Source organism: Vipera berus, assembly GCF_964194415.1.
Source record: "Vipera berus genome assembly, chromosome: 15".
NCBI lineage: Eukaryota > Metazoa > Chordata > Lepidosauria > Squamata > Viperidae > Vipera > Vipera berus.
Window position 1 is genome coordinate 10,165,193 of NC_138218.1, and position 16,986 is coordinate 10,182,178.

The following is a 16,986-nucleotide window of genomic DNA, read 5'->3' on the forward strand; positions in this document are numbered from 1 at the left end:
TAATCCCGGGGAAATCCCTGGGGAAGATCCGGGCGAGGCATTTAAGATCCCAGTTCATTTCCAACGGACTCTTCAGCCGGTGGATCAAAGCCCTTCCTGGGAGCAGCAGGCGGGGCGTCGTGCATGGGCTTGGCGCCGCTTTGCATGGGTCCCAGGCAGGGGATGATGGGTTTCGGTCCTCCTCAAGGTGTTCTCAGTCCTGCTTCTGAACCTGGGGCGAGGCAACCCGGGCCGTGTGGAAGGGGCAGCCCTTGCAAAGGGGAGCCTCTCCCCCCACGAAGCCAAGCGGGGCCCGGCGGGTGGGTAAGGCAGCCCAGGTCGCAGCGGGCAAGGCGAGACAGGCCGGCGGAGAGGCGGCGATGTTGCCAGGTGGCCCTCTGGAGGGCGGCTGCACGGCCGTCAGGGCAGGCGGGGGTCGTGGGAACGCTGCCAGGGTGGACGCGTGTAGGAGGCAAGTAAAGGGAGAAGACCCAACCGAAGCGACGACCGTCGCTATAGCAACCGCACCCACAGCGCAGGCGCGCCGCCCTCCGCCTGTCAACGCCCCGCCCCACCCCGCGTGCCAGTTCGAACGCGCCAATCGGAAGTTGCGCTGCGCTGCGACGCAAACGTCTTCTCTCTGCGGCCCGCCTTTCTCTCTCACAGCGCTCTGGGATTGGCGGAAAGCGGCTCTGTGCTCCTCCTCAGAGAGCTCTGATTGGCCCGCCGCCATTCACTCTCCCTGAGGAGGGGGAGGGACCCGTTTTTGCATCTGGCACGAGTGTGCCTCAGCGTTCGTTAGTAACCGTTCCAAAGCTGCGTGTCGGCTGGGTCGAAATAAACCCAGGCGGGTCAGTTTTCTTTCTGCGGGACGGAAAAGCGGCCCCCGGTTGTGGCGTGGTGTGTGGGGGTGTTGAGGGTAAGCCCATTTCCCCGCCCCTTGGCCACGTGACGGGCCCCATCTCCTCCCTCCCTCCCGCTCCCTTGGCAACAAGACGGCCTCCAGAAAAAGCCCAGCCGGGGCACCTTAGCCACGCCCCCAAGCGGGCGGGGCTGAATCAGTGAGCCGAGTGGGAGGAGCCGCGCGGGCAGACTGAGAAAGCAGACGCCGAGGGCTTCTAGAGGCGGGGCTGGGGCCAGGGGGCGGAGCCAGCAGAGGGCGTGGCCGGCTCCTCCTCCAGCCGAGGGAGGGGGAAAAAAAACACGTCCTTACAGGTAGGGAAGGGGGGGCGTGGCCCTCTATAAAAAGCCAGCTCTGGGAAGCCGAATCAGAGACTGGCGGGAGGAGCGATGTGGCAGCTCGGCGGCGGCGGGGCCGGGGAGGCGGGGCGGTGTACCTGGCTGCGGAGACAGGTAAGGGGCGTGGCTTAGAGGGAGGGAGGGCGGGCCAGGCAGCCCCACCTGCCGGACAGGAGAGCGAGGGAGGGAGCGGGAGGGCCAGGTAGCCAGCCGCCCCCTCCAGCCCTTGCCTGGCTGCGGAGGGCGCCCCCCCGCCCCCCCTTCCCCGGGCGGGTGGCCTTCCAAAGTTCCGAGGGGGCGGGGCGTGGGAGGGGGCGGGCCAAGGGGCGTGGCGTGGGAGGGGCGGGCCAAGGGGCGGGGCTCCCCATCCCCTCCGGTGGCTCTCGCCGCCGCTCGCCTCCTTCGCCGGGCGACACGTCGGCAGGGTGAGTGAACGGCTTTGGCAGCTTGTCAATCGCTCACCCCAACGGCGATCAAGCAGCACAAAACACGCACACGCACACGCACACACACCCCGAGTCACGGAGCGGCCGGACCCATAAATTCCACCCGGCTGATATATATATATATATATATTTGGCAGGGGCAGCTTGCAATTATTATTATTATTATTATTATTTTTCTTTTCCCTCCCCTCTTTTTTTTTCTTCTTCCCTTTCCCTTTCTTCTCTCTTTCCCCCCCCCCTCCTCCCCGTCCGCTTTTCTTTTCCTTTGTTTAATTTTTTTCTTCTTTTGGGCCGTGCACAAGTTGAAACTTTTCTTCTCCCTTTTTCTGGCTTCTCTTTTCTTCGCAGCCTCTCCTCCTGCCGAGACCGAGACTCCGAGACTGCTGGTGATGCTTTTGTTTTGCCTCTCCGGCCGAAGGACGACTCTTCCTTTTTGCCCCCCTCTCCCCTCCCAGATCCGGGGGAGAAGGCGACGCGCCCCCTCCCCGCCCGCCTCCCGCTTTTAAATGTGGCCCTTATCGAGAGCCGGGGATGCCCGCCGCCTACCTGCAGCTTGTTTTTTTCCCCAAAAGAAAAAGAAATTCCCTGGCCCAAGCTGGGCGTCGTTAACTTTTTAAGGATTTGAAAAAGCCGTTCTTTTTTTCTTTTTCTTTATTATTATTATTTCATTTTGGGGGCTCTCGCTTTTCGGGCAGCGCACCCCTCCCCTCCCCGCTCCTCCTTTGTTTCCAAGAAGAAGAAGGGGAAAAAAATCAGAGGAAGTGGAAAGAAGAGGGGGAGAGGAGAGAGAGAGAGAGAGAAAAAGCCGCACGCACGCACCGACACACAGAGGAGCCGGATCCGAGTCGGAGGAAGGGACCCTTACAAGCCCGGCTCGCTCCTCCGCTCCCGCCGCCTTCGCTTTGGAAGGGAAAAGTCCCCCAGCCCAGAAACGACCCTCCGGGAGCCGAGGAGGAGGAGGAGGAAGACAAACCCCGCGACTTTAAAAAAAAAAGAAAAAGCAAACGGGGAGAAACCGCCCACCCCCAGCCCCCGCGGCTGCTTCTGCAGAGGCCGGCGGGCTCGGCACCGACCGCCGCTGGGAGCCTCGCCGGAGGCTTGGAAGTCTGAAGGAGGCGAGCCATCGAGCGGGGAGCGGGAGAGAGCAGCCTCCAGCCGGAGCTATGCCAGCCTTGGGGATTTAGCTTTCGGCTGCCCCCCCCCGCCCCACTTTTTTTTTCCTGGCTCCCTTCCTTTCCCGCGAGCGGCAGGACCCGCGCTTGGTTTACGGGGGCTGAAATTTACTTTCCCTTTCTTTTTTGGCTCGCTTCCCAGCCAAGGAACGCTGCTTTTTTTTTTTTTTGGCTGCCTTTCCCCCCCCCCCGAAAGAAAAACCTCGCTTTCTCCCTCTCCTTCCTCGTCTTTCTCTCCTTCCTCAATTCCGCTCTTCCTCCCCTTCCTTCCTTCCTTCCTCTCCTTTCTTATCTTCCATTCTCTCCTTCCTTCCTTCTCTCCCCAGCCGCCCCCTTTCCTCCCGTCCCCCAAAGTGCCATCTTCGCGGCGGCGGGCAGCATGGACGAGCAGTCGCGGATGATGCAGACGCTGGCCGGCGTGAACCTGGCCGGCCACGCGGTGCAAGGGGGCATGGCTCTGCCGCCTCCCCACGGGCACGAGGGCGCCGACGGCGACGGCCGCAAGCAGGACATTGGCGACATCCTGCACCAGATCATGACCATCACCGACCAGAGCCTGGACGAGGCGCAAGCAAAGTTGGTCTCTTTTCCAACCAGCCGGCAAGCTTTGGGGCGGGCGGGGGGGGGGGGCTGCGCGCGCGATTGTCTGGGGTGTTGTGTTTTGTGTGTGTGTGGATGGATAGATAGATACGCTGTTGATCCGCTTTTTTTTTGCTTGCTTGTTTGCCAGCCTCCTTGCAAAAGTCCTGCTGGGATTTAAAGCTGCTTCTCTTAAAGGCAGCCTGGAGATGCCAGGGGCGAAGACATTGCAACTCCCCCCTCCTCAAAAGGAAAAACCTCTGCAGGGGAAGACAAAATGGCAATCCCATTAAGGGAACCAAATAACCCCAGATTAGCATCCTCTCTGGGTGCCAGTTGTTCTATTGGGGTGTGTGTGTGTGGAGGGGAAAGATTGATCCCCTTCCCAAATCCATAATCCCGAAGCAGAGCCTTCCTTCCTCCCTCCCTCCCTTATATGCAAGGTCTTGAAAGATGGGGAGTAGCAACTCACACACACACACACACACACACACACACACACACACCATCTAGTAGGCATACCTAGGAATGCCAAGGGAGAAACGGCACCCCCAAACAGTCAAATGCTTGGAATGCCGAAGGAGTTGCATCTCCTCTTTAAAAAACAAACCAACCAGCAAAGAAGTGGGCGCTTTCCTTTCTAAAGCAAACCTTGGAACCTAGCCCCAAATATCAAGCAGAGCAAGCAAGCAAAACAAAACAAGGGAAAAATTGACTCAAAAGTTTGTCCAAGGAATGGAGAGATCTGTATGTGCAAGTGATCTGAGAATTTGTTTGTTTATTATTGATTGAGGGCCTGGAGTTAAGGTGTAGACAATTCTTCCAAAGGGTTGGGGAGGCGAGTAGAGGAAAACCTAGCCTGTTTGCCCGCCCGCCCTCTTTCTGGGTCCTAGGCCTCCCCCAAACACTGTTTTCCTTTAGAAAATTGTGAACCTGGGAGAGGGGAACTGGGTTCTTGTTATTCTCAAAAACCTGTTTGGCCTCTACTCTTTTACTTCTCCTTTCCTTTCTGGAATGCGGGTGCTCTAAATAAACATGGGCCTGCTGAGGAACATGGGAAGAGAGAGGGGTGCGCCCGGACATTTCATTAATTTATCTATTTTGGAAGCCTTTTACCAGGCCGTCCGTTCGTACAAGACCACCAAAGCCCGGAGTTGAACTCTAGAAGTTCCTTCTCTTTCCATAAATCATGACTGCTGATGGAGACTGCCTTGACAAGCTGTGATTTAGTTTGCCCAAGAAAGGGCTGGGAGATATTTCAGGAGTGACTTTGGATTTGGGAATTCGGGGGGGGGGGGGGAGAGTTGAGAGACCTCAAACCTCTAGGCGGTTGTTCCTAGTAGCCTCCACTGTTTGACCAAGACCTCCCCGTGTCCCACGCACCCCTTCGATTCTCACCTTTGGGGCTTTCTCTTTGAACTCCCTCCTTTCCTTCGTCCACAATGGAGCTCCCTTTCAAATGCCTCTTTTTAAGGGCAGAGAGTGGCCCTGCTCCGGGGGCATGCATGCGGCAGGATGCTTAAAAGAGAGGCCCCAAGCTTGTACTTAAAAAACAAAAACAAAGTCTTAGGACCAAAAAGGTGGCCTCTTCGCCCCTCCACTCAGGTTAATATATCTTGCCTTTCTCTTTTCCTGGATGTTTATTTTCCCTTCCTCTCTCTCTCTCTCTCTCTCTCTCTTGCAGAAAGCACGCGCTCAATTGCCATAGAATGAAGCCTGCTTTGTTCAGTGTCCTGTGTGAAATCAAAGAGAAAACAGGTAGGAGACCAACCCAGCTTTGGAGAACAGGAAACAAACCAAAATAAAACCAATCCAGGCCCTCGGCTCTCGTACCCTCATTCTCTCCCCCCCCCCCCGCGCGCCCGCTCCCCATTACCCCTTCCCTCTCTGGATAAACAGGGCCCACAGGCTTCCTTTCCTCAGCTCTGGGAGAAGCTTGTGTTCAGAGCCGCAGCCATCTTTGATCTGTTCTCATCGGTTTGTGATCTTTAGGTCCCCCCCCCCCCCCGAAGCTAGTGGAAAACAAGCCTTGGAAAGATGGTGTTTCGCTCGCTCGGTATTGTTTGGAACCCGTTTGCCAAGGCCGGTTGCAAAAGGCAGTGAAAATGGCAGCAGATTCCCCTCCCTGTGTCTCTCTCTCAAAGGGTGAAAGCACCAGGAGTTCAGCTGGCTTTCTTTTTTCTGTATCTGCCTAGCCGCTTCTGAAGTAACAGGGGAGCTAATTACAATTACGGAGGGCGGCTGAGCTAGGAATTTGCTGGATCCCCTCTGGTGTTTTAATTGTTATGCTTGCTGGCGAGAACATCTCACTGCAAAGCCGCCTTGCCCCCTCTCTTCCTGCTTCCGATTTTCTAGGGAAAAAAGTCCCGGTTGTTTCAGAAATGCTAGTTTAGAGGCTGCACAAAACACCCCGGAATTTATATATATAAATTTTATATATATATATATATATATATATATATATATATATATATATATATATATATATATATATATATATATATATATATATATATATATAAAGGGGTGAATCAGAGGTGGTTCCATCTCCTTGTCTGGGGGAGCCTTCCACACACCCCGCTGTTTTGATCTCTCCCCCCCCCCCAAAATAAGGATAGGAAAGAAAAATTCTGCTCTGAAAAATCTAAGGTTGATAAAGCCAGGGGTCCAAGGAAGCAAGATTTTATATGCAGACCAGGTTAAGAGATGAACACGGTTCTTAATCATAGGCGCTGCCTGCTGTAAACTTCCTTTTAAAGCTCTGTTTTCATCAACTTATAAGTTGCTCCTTCTAAGGGGCAAAGTAGCAACACTGCTCGGGACTTGTGTGTTGCCTGTGTGTTTTAAAAAACGTTGACTTCCTAGCAGGGTGTAACTCAAGGTTTCTTTGGCATTGTCTCGGTTGGCGTGACTAAAGTCATCGGGTGTACGTATCCATGCATGTGTGAAATTTAAGTGAAGAGAAGAGCCAAAATAACAGAATACAGGGCTGGTGTTGGTTTTTGCTGGAGCGCCTGCGATTGCCAAAACTATATTCATTTTTCTGCGAGTTTACCTGGGTTTTTTTCCCCTTTCTTTTTAATCAACCCCCCCGGAGAAGTTGATAAACTGTTTTCTAATATGGTGCATTATGTGCTGTTAATGGACCTTTTTGTCATCTTCGTATTACCTCATGCCTAGAGTTACGGTAGCATTTTGGCGTGATTCTGCTTGCGGGGGGGGGCGAAGGGGGGGAGAGGGTAAATCCAAAGAAAAAGGTGGGAGATTGAGCTAAAGGGATCCTTGTTGGAACTCAAAGCAACCCAGTGAAAATCCTGTGAAGTTTCCCCCCTGCCTTTCCTCCAGTGCTAAAAAGGAATATCCTGTATCTCCAACTCCAGTCTGCCCTGGTAATATATTTACTGCCAGCAAGCAAGCAAGCGCCCAAGCAGAATGTGGGAATTGCACGCTGGCGTCCCCTGCCCATCTCCACATTTTTTATTTTATTATTTTCTTGAGCTGGGGAAATAAGAAAAGAAACGTTTAGTTTTTAGGGCATGCTGTTTCCCTGCTGTCTGGATTCTGCTCAGGTGATGATGTCTCTCCGGCTGCTGAGAATTAAGACCTGGGCTCATTTCGTGAGTGAGGGGGGGGGGCTTGAAAGTGGATTTTTGCAAAGTGGGTTTACAGCCTGCTGGAAAAGGTCTTGAAGGCGTGAAGGGTGCTTTGGACACTGGTGTGTGCCTTCCTCCTTTTCGATTTGATGCCACTGTCTTATTTTGCTTGTTCCTTATTCTTCTGGCAATCCGAGGGCCTCCGAGTCCTTCACAACTGGGCACATCCCTGCTAACTCTTGATGAATTCTGCTGGCCTGTCTTGATGAATTCTCCTTTTTTGCCAGCAGTTTAACTCTTGGCTTGGCAGAAAGGAAGGGTGCCAACCTAGAGACACGTCCCTGCTTTTTAGTAGGCAAGGAGAAACTTTCCAGAAGGAGCTCGAGCGAAACTCCACTGCCCCGTTGGGGTCATGAAGGAAGACATTGCTTGCTTTTGCTGTGCTTTCCCCCCACCACCAGCCCACCCCCGTGAAATAGTCAAGACATTATATTGGCATGTTTTTCTCTGGTGAAGAATAGCAGATCCACAAGCTTGGGAATGATGTGAGTATTGCTATTCTAAGGGGGTGGGGGGGAAAGGAGCTGTGTCTCACCTCTCTGAAATATTTATATGTTTACAGGTTTATTTGAATGGGTGGCCCTTATAAAGGGTGAAGCGCCCTTTAGTTAGAACGTTATTATTATTATTATTATTTTGCATGCTTTCTACTGCATGATTGTAGTTGCATCTTTCTCTCTGCCCTCCTGCATGAACAGGAGAAATCTCCCCTTTTGCTTTCTCTTGCTCAGTTTTTAAACCTTTCTTTCTTTCTTTCTTTCTTTCTTTCTTTCTTTCTTTCTTTCTTTCTTTCTTTCTTTCTTTCTTTCTTTCTTTCTTTCTTTCTTTCTTTCTCCTGGTGATTGCAGTCTATTGCATCCTGTGCAATCACCTTCCTCCCCCCCCCCCGCCCCAGAAGAAAATAAAGCCAGAGGAAGAAAAAGGTCTGTTTTTGAGATTTGTTGATAAAATAATGGCGGCTACTTTTACTGCATGCACAGGAAGGGGAAGACAGGGGTGTGTAACTGTTGGAAATAAGAGGGTTGGTAACTAATTCGGGCCTGTAAGTGTAATTTTAGATTTATTTATTTAGGCAGAGGTGGATCTGATACCACAGCTGCTTTGAGTTGCAAAACGTGCTGTTTAGTTTGGGAAGCCTTAGGGGTTGCATGGAGCCCCTATTATCTAGACTGCCAAAATACTGTATTTTGTAAATGGAGTATTTGCCTGTTTGAGAACTCTGCTCTCCAGTTAGGCGGAGAAAAGTTCCCTTCATTGGAATCTCCAGAATTTTAATCTGCAGCCCTTAACCCCTTGCCTAGGACAATGTTTTTTAAGTTTCCGAGCTCTACCTTTAATAGAGGCGTTTGTTTATTTTTTTCCCCCCATTTCCTAAATCCTGGAAGCTTAGCAGGGAAAAGGAAAGAGCTGGTTCTGTCTTGCGAATTAGCTTGTTGGGCTAAAATGTTTTCCAAATAACATCTGTTGAAATGAGGAAGGTTATTCTGTAATAACAATAATAATAATAACAACAACAACAACAACAAAACAACAACAACAACAACAACAATAATAATAATAATAATAATAATAATAATAATAATAATAATAAATAATTATTAATAATATTAGGTTTGGGCTGTTTTCTGGTGCCTGAAATCTTACAGTTAGAATTTTCTCTTCTTAAATTGCTCTCCTTTGTGCTTTGCTGGATCGCGGTGACGTTCCCCAGACCCACTTTGCCAGTTTGGGTTGTATTTCTCTTTTTAAGGAGTTTTTCCTGGGTTTTTTTTTTGTGCTTGTTTTTTTTTTAATTCTGTCTCTTGCCCAGCCGAAATGGCACGCATTTATAACACGACTGAAAAGGCTGTGCCGTTTCACGGGCTCTAACCCTGCCGGAATGCTTCTTCGCAATCCAGCAGGAAACACTTGTGTTGGGCCAGTGTGGTTTCTTTTTTCTTTTTTTTTTTTTGCACAAGTTTGGTGTGCCTCTGAACGCACAGCTGAAGCTGTGCATTGTCTCCTTTAAGAACCTGAGATGACAGCTGCCAATAACAACAACAACAACAAAAACGCTAATTGAAAGGCCAGCGCAAAGTCTAAATGGCTTTAATTCACTGGAAAGTCCTAATAATATACATCATGCCTCGCCAGAGTTGTAGCCTTTTAGAAGCTGGGGGACTGACTTGGAAGGATCGTAAAAATTAATGAACTTCTGTACCACAGGAAGGGGGGTGGCTGGGCGGGTTTGAGGAGAAGCAGCAAGGGAAAAGGTGCCTGGAATTGTATCCTCTTTCTAGGCTTTAAAAAAAGAAAAATTAAGTTTTGGTTCTGGGCAATTAAGTTTTTTGTTCCGCTCTCAGGGGTTGTGGGTGATCCACCTCTGGAGGCTTTTAAGAAGAGACTGTGCAGCCATTGGTCTGAAACGGTGTAGGTTCTCCGCTTGATCGGGGTGGGGTGGGTGGGCGGGGTTGGACTAGAAGACCTCCGAGGCCCCTTCAAACTCGGTTATTCTCTTATTCGCCGTTTGCTCTCTTATTTAAGCAGCCCCATGTGGGGTTCACCTCCAGATGTAGGCGGGCGGGGGGGAGGGGGGGGAAATCTGCCTTGTTCCTGTTCTCTACTCAAACTATTTTCTTGTGCTGAGAAAACGCAGGATGACCTAAAAACATATTTATTTGAACAAGCCGGCCTGGTCTGATGGGTTTAGGGGTATTTTAACGCTATTGTATTAATTTATTGAATTGGGGCCGTTGTATTTAATATTTTTTTTAATTTTTATATATTGTATTTTATTGTATTGCCCTGTACACCGCCCTGAGTCCTTCGGGAGAAGGGCGGTATAAAAATTAAATAAAATAAAATAAATTGTTTCGCAGGATCCTTCCCGGATAGAAATCCTCAGCTTATTCCTTACCGTCTGCTGACAATTCAGATCCTGCAGCTGTAAGCCCCTAACTTAAAATTCTTCTTCACCAACTCGTCGTCGTGCCCCCAAACCTAGCCAAACTCCGAATTGTTTTCCTTCTCTGCAAAGAAGGGAAACTTAAATAGCATCTTTGTAGGCGAACAAGAGAAAGAAGAAACCGCCTAAGAAGTTTTCTGTATATTGCCGGCTAAAGGCTGACACCAGTTGTTGGCAAGCAAAGTTTTTTTTTTTTTTTTGGCAGTAAAATAAAACAACAGAAAGACGAGGCTTTTGGAAGCTTGCCTGTTTTAAACAAAACCCGATGGTGGAATGCTCTGTTTAAAAGTAAATAGACTGTGACATATTGTGCAGCTGGTTTTAAAGAGATTTTTTTTTGTGTCCATCTGTATGTTTTGAATAGTAACCATTCTGGTGTCTCGGGTTAAAAGAGCGGACGCGTCGAAGCAAGATTTGGTGCTTTGGGCTTTGAGATATCCCAAGTCTCGAGATTCTATTCTGCTAAATCCTCACAGAAAGAAAAAAATAATAATATTCCGTCTGAATTTAAGCATAGAATCCCGGGTCTTTTTCTCTCTGTGCCCTGATGAGAGAGGGGAGGGGGAAAGTCAATATTTTGCACTTTCCCAATTGTTGCTCTTTTTTTTTTCTCTCTCTCTCTCTCTCTCTCTCAAAGGTCTGAAGCCTCATCGGCTCCTTTGAAAGAAGTTTGAAGGTGTCTTATTTTATTGCATTTGCCCCTGGAGGCACCGTGGTTAGTGAGGCTGGGAGCCGTATTAGGTTTCAGGAACGCCGCTGTAGCAAATGATAGGTGAACGCCATCCTGGCGTGTGGTTGTGTGTGCTCGGTACACAAAGGGTGCCTGCAGCTCACCTTCTCGTGTGCTGCTGCTGCTCATTCTTGACGGCCAAAGATCTCGCCGTTGTGTTGCCAGAGGCCCTTGATTACAACTGGAGATACAAAATAAGCATCAATTTGATTAAGAAGAGCACCATCCCCGCTATCCTAAGCAAGCAATCAGACTTGCTTGTCAATGCTTGCTTGCTTCTTCTTCTCCTCTTCTGCTTTTCTACGATTATTATTATTTAAAGAAAGATGCTTAATTTGCTGCTCGGCTTGGGAACAGCCTCGCATATTTTTAAATATATTAAAGCGGGGGGCGACGGGCTGCCCTTGGGTTTATTTATGCGCCGCTGAGTCCTAAGGCAGGCCTTCTAGTGCATCTAATCAAGAATGAATTAAAGCTTGGTGTTAGGAAGATCTGGGGCGAAGGGTTTGCCGTGCCGTGTTTATTTATTTATTTATTTATTTTAATAGATTTGTCAACTCCATTTTGACCACGTTCAGCAAGAGAGGCGTCTGTACCTGCGGCGCAAATGTTATATGATCTCGGCTCAAACCACGTAGGAGCAGGTTAAGAAGCACTGGCTGGTGGTGTGGGGTTTGTTGTGTTGTTGTTGTTTTTTTTTTTTTTTGCAAAGGACAAAATTAGTTAGGGATGCAGCCTGTGACTTCCGAAAGGACTTTGCATGACAACCTGCAAAACCCATCCTTGTGGGTTATTCGTCTATTGTTAGTTTGGTTTTGGAGCCTGGGCAACGAGGGCTAGCCGAATGCTTGAGAAGAAGCAGAGACGATGTAAATTTGGACATTCATGGTTGCTTCCTGGTTTCCCTCCCTCGTGGACCTGCCTAGAGCAGGGGTGTCAAAATCAATTTCATTGAGGGCCGCATCAGCATGGCGGTTGCCCTCAAGGGGCCGGGTGGGTGTGGCCAGGGTGGGCGTGGCCTACTGGGTGGGCGTGGCTAGAGTGCATATGGCCTACTGGGTGGGCGTGGCCAGCTCTACATCTTTAGCATCAAGGGTGCCTATGAGGGGCCTGGGCAGGAGTGGGACAGATCTGAGGGTCTCTGGCGGAAGGAGGGTCTCCGGGCCAGGGCCAAGGCAGTGGGGACCGTTCCCTCACTGTTTCCAGGATGGCTTCGCTGGCCGCATGAAACCACTTTGCGGGCCGGATCCGGCCCCCGGGCCTTGTGTTTGACATGTCTGGCCTAGAGGATGGGGTTGTCTCTGCGAATTGACAAAAGAAGATGGATGTAGGTATGGATTCTCTCTCTCCCCCCTCCCCCCTCAGCTACTCAAGCCGCCTTCTCAGGTTTGATGCCATTCAGCGTTCAGGTTCCCGGCCTACTTCAGGCTAAACTTGCTCCATGCTCCCTTTGGCCCTCCCCTCTTTAAACCTGGCCAGGCTGACCTTTTGTCACATTTCTAGGTTTCTCTGATCGGACCTTTGTATCCCTGGTGGTCGGCCTAAAGTCTAAAGTCATCCAGGTGGCTTTCATGGCTAAGGCAGAACTAGAAGTCACCGCCTCTCACTTTCTGGCTTGGTGCTTCACCACTACACTAAACTGGTATTTGCTGGTCTATCGTGCAGACACATGGAATATACATAGGTGTGTGTGTGTGTGTGTGTGTGTGTGTGTTTAGTGGGTTCCTTTGTGCTTTGGAGTCAGCGTTGACTCCTGCAGTACTTATTCTAGGTACACAAGTTTTAGTTCATGCCCATTTTATGCTGCCAGTAGCACAAGTCTCAAATCTACCTAACCCCTGTTAATATCCATCTGCATTCTTGCGCCAATCTTGGCTTACAAGGAGCAGAGTTGGCTATGTTTGATGCAGAGCAGAGATATTATTATTATTATTATTATTATTATTATTATTATTATTATTATTATTATTATTATTATTATTATTATTATTATTTAAACTTATATACCGCCCTTCCCCCATAGGACCCAGGGCGGTTCACAAGGCGATTAAAACAATATAACAATACAAAAGTTAATAAAAAATTAAAATAAATTAAATTATCCTTAATTAAAATCTAAAACCCTTAACTCTAATTAAAAACCCAATTGCAATAGGTTAAAAATTAAAAGTTCTCAGTCCTGGCCGGGAAGCTCAAAGAGCCAGGTCTTCAGGCCCCGGCAGAACGAACGAAAATCTGGGGCAGTCCTGAGCTCTACGGGTAACTGGTTCCAAAGGGCAGGCGCGCCCACAGAGAAGGCCCTCCCCATGGGTGTCGCCCTCCGGCAATCCTTTGCCGGCGGCACCCTGAGAAGGCCCTCCCTGCGGGAGCGCACAGAATGAAGGGAAGTTGATGCCGGCAGCAGGTGTTCCCTCAGATATCCCGGACCCAAGCCATTTAGGGCTTTATAGGTCATCACCAGCACCTTGAATCTCACCCGGAGGGCAACCGGAAGCCAATGCAGCTCGCGGAGTAGAGGTGTTACATGGGAGTATCGGGAAACCCCCATCACAACTCGCGCGGCCGCATTCTGCACCAGTTGAAGCCTCCGAGTGGTCCTCAAGGGCAGCACCATGTAGAGAGCGTTACTAGAGAGCGTTACATGTAGAGATATCTGGATCACTTTGAGTAGCTGGGTAGATTCCCTACCGGCCAGGAACATCCATTGTCAACTTTTGTCCGCCTCCACCAAATGTGGGCGGTCCTTCTTTCATACTGTCAATCTTGATCCAGCAGGTGCTTACAGCCCTCGGCCTTGGGGAGTTTGTCGGGGGAGGGTCTTGTGAGTGAGAGAGAGAGAGAAGGAGAAAGAGAGAGAGAGGGAGAGAGAGAGCGCAGTACATAAAAGCATTCAATAGCTCTTTCCCCCTTCATTTTATTTCTTTTTTTTTTTAAAGAAGACATTGAGCAACCCTGCTGCTTTGATTCTGAGCCGGGCCACCTCGCAGAACATATTCTGCCTGGAATTTTTTTTTCCTTTTCTCCCAAATTAAGATTCTGCACGGGCCTTTACAGATGCTACTAACTTTGGGCAATTATCATTTTGTTTGGTGAAAAGTAGTAAAACAGTGTGCGGTAAAAGTGTTTAGAGGGAGAGGGGATAAATAAATGGGACAGTTTTGCAATGCAAAGTGGTTTGGGGTGTGTATGTATATGTGTGTGTGTGTGTGTGTATGTATGTATGTATATATATGTGTACATTATATATATATATATATATATATATATATATATATATATATATATATATATATATATATATATATATATATATATATTTGGAGTAGGGGGGGAGAATGGTTTCTTGGCTGTTGCTTAACTGCTATTGTGAAGCCTAGAGCAGATTTCCCCCCCCCCACCGCTAATGCCCTAGAAGTATTAATTCACTTTGATATGCTAATTAGAGGGCATTATGCAAGAAATGAGATTAAGTGGCAGCAGGAAGCCATTTGCCTGTCACTAAATTGAGAGTGTTACCATCAGGAGGAGCTTTGTATATATCTGCATTTTTCTCTCTCCTCCCCACCCCAACCCAGTTTTCTCTTGGTTTTGCATATAAATAAAATTGATTGAAAGGTCTAGAGAAGCTTCTGGAACATCCGTGCGGCTGCTCTCCTCTCCTTTCTTTTCCTCACCCTCATCTTTTGCCTTTTATGATTATTTAAACTTCATGTTGGAGACTTCTTCTGAATATTAATTGATCTAATGGGAGGCGGTGGAGGCAAATGATCCCTTTGTGTTCCTTTGGCAGCAGGCGGAAAGCAGGCGAGACGTCACGGAGGGAATGGTGTGTTCCCCCCCCTCACCCAACCCCCATCCTTTTCATCCAGAGCATCCCACCTGAAGCCAGACCTAGGCAAAATCAATCGGAATACAGCTGGAAGGGATCTTGAAGGTCTTCTAGTCTGACCCCCTGCTCAAGCAGGAGACCCTACCTACATCATTCCAGAGAAGTGGGTGTCCAGCCTCCTCTTAAAAAACTTCCAGTGATGGAGCCCACCCACAACCTCTGGTGGGGGGGGTGTTAGTAGTTGGAAACTTCTCATTCACAGCTGTCTCGTAAAACCGCGAAGACAGTGTGCCCTGAAACTCATGTCAGCATTTGGGCTCTAATACACTTTTCATAAGAGTTGGAAGATTCCCTTTCGGCTTTAGAGGCGTGCCTTCTGGGATTTAGGATAGAACAGAATGAACAGAGTTGGAAGGGACCTCGGAGGTCTTCTAGTCCATCCCCCTGCTCAGGCAGAAAACCCGATACCATTTCAGACAAATGATTGTCCAATCTCTTTGGGGTTTAAAACCAGTTTTGGAACTTGCGTATGCACTGTGTAGCGGATCTGTACTGGGAAGTAAATTTGTTTCTATTATGCGGCTGACTTGCTTTCTGTGCATGGTGTTAGGTCGATCCATGAAATACTAGGAGACTCTCCATAATCTACTGGCTGTGAATATATATTTTAAAGGGTGGTAAGGTTTGTGTGTGGGGGGGGTACAGATACAACTGAAATAAAATTAGATTTTCATGATCCCTGTGAAAATTATACCATCACTGGAGGTTTTCAAGAAGACAGCCATTTTGTCCAGAATGGTATAGGATCTCCTGCTCAAGCAAGGGTTTGGACTAGAAGACCTCCAAGGTCCCTTCCAATTCTCTTATTCTGTATTCTATATCTCACTCTTTCTGGTGAAGTACCAGAGTGAGCGCATGTAAGAATGCTCAGTTCTAGTGAAAGCTCACGGAAGGTCACTGTTTTACCCTGGAGATTCAAACATTTAGCACAGAGCACTGGAAATAAGAATTTGAGTGTAAGAAACATGTTTTCCCATGGAAAAAACTCCTGGTCTTTGCCGGGCCTAACTCAAGGATTTTACTTTGCTCAACACCCCTGGTGGTTCTTCTTTGATGTCCAGCTTCTGGACATTGGTTCATTTGTGGGCGGATTTGCTGGACCATTATTGCTTGTTCAACAAATCCAGCTGTCTAAAGAACTGGGCTGGACCTGATGTGTGTGGAGCCATTCCAGACTAGCCATTTTTCCTAAGAAGCCACGTGGGGTAAATAAATTCAGCACCACGGAGAGGTCCAGGAGAGCAACTTTGGGCATATTTTAGCATTGATGTCTCAAGCCATTTCGCCCTTTTTTTCTCTCAAGGAAATTGATTATTATTATTATTATTTTTTGAGATGTGACTATCCAACTTGGGTCTTAGCAGATGGAGCACCAGCCATCCTTTCTTGAGTGGGGTTGTTCTGGTGATCGTGTGAATGAGACATCTTGAAACTTGGGGCTTGCGTGTTATAGACTGGGGAGTCAGAAAAAAAACTAGGTGAAGGCGGGAGATAATATCACCTCTGCTGCCCCCCCCCAAAAAAAATAAAAAATAAAATAATGAGGCCAAAATTCAGCTTGAAGAAGGCTTTATTTTTACAGGTTGTTCTCGACTTACAACTACTCATTTAGTGTCTGTTCGCTGAAAAAAAAGTGACTTATGACTGTTTTTCACACTTGCGACTGCTGCTGCTGCTGCTGCAGCATCCCTGTGGTCACATGATCACAATTTGGATGGCTTGGCAACTGGCATGTCTTTATGACGGTTGCGGCACCCCGGGGTCATGTGATCCCCTTTTGCGCCCTTCTGAGAAGCAAAGTCAAGGGGGAAGCTGGATTCACACAATAATCGTCTTATTAATGTAACAACTGCTGTGATTCACTTAACTGCGTAGATAGATAGATAAATAGAGAGGGAGGGAGAGAGAAGCAGGCAGACACATACACACAAACATTCAGACAGTATGTTGTACTTCTCTTAGTCTGGGGTGCATGCTACGAATCAAATGCACACAGAGAGAAAAGCTTGGTTTATACGTCTGGTGATGGCAACAATGCACTTGACTTGAGGGACCTGTCAGGAATTGGGGAATCTTTTAATTCAGGTTCTACCCCATTGGTGAATGCCTCCTTCATTTAATTTAATTTTTAATTCAATTCAGCCTGATGCTTTACTTCTAGTTCCGCCCCATTTGTGAAAGGCTTCCGAGTTGCCTTTCCAGTGACGATTTGCCCCGTAAATTGAATAAGGATATATTTCTGGTTATGCTTTCTGGTCCTTGAGTTTAATGACGTCGGCCAAGTCGTTACGTACACCTTGCTTTGCTCGAGGAGTGATCAGCAATAAAAATGATGTTTTAACTTGCCATCGCGGA

General features: G+C 48.4%; 1 protein-coding gene across 8 annotated transcripts in view; it reads left to right on the forward strand.

The window, feature by feature from the left end:
- Nucleotides 1–1,259: 1,259 nt before the first annotated feature.
- PBX3 (PBX homeobox 3) overlaps nt 1,260–16,986 on the forward strand; it is a 113,151-nt gene continuing 97,424 nt past the window's right edge. For 5 of the 8 annotated variants that reach the window (XM_081340036.1, XM_081340042.1, XM_081340041.1 and 2 more), the window contains exons 1-2: nt 1,745–3,412; nt 5,100–5,173. In XM_081340036.1, the coding sequence (XP_081196162.1) occupies nt 3,216–3,412; nt 5,100–5,173 (271 nt within the window). In that variant the 5' untranslated portion in view covers nt 1,745–3,215. Of the gene's footprint in view, nt 1,333–1,501; nt 1,644–1,744; nt 3,413–5,099; nt 5,174–16,986 lie in introns of those variants that run through there. The other 3 variants (XM_081340037.1, XM_081340038.1, XM_081340039.1) reach the window with 3 other exon arrangements.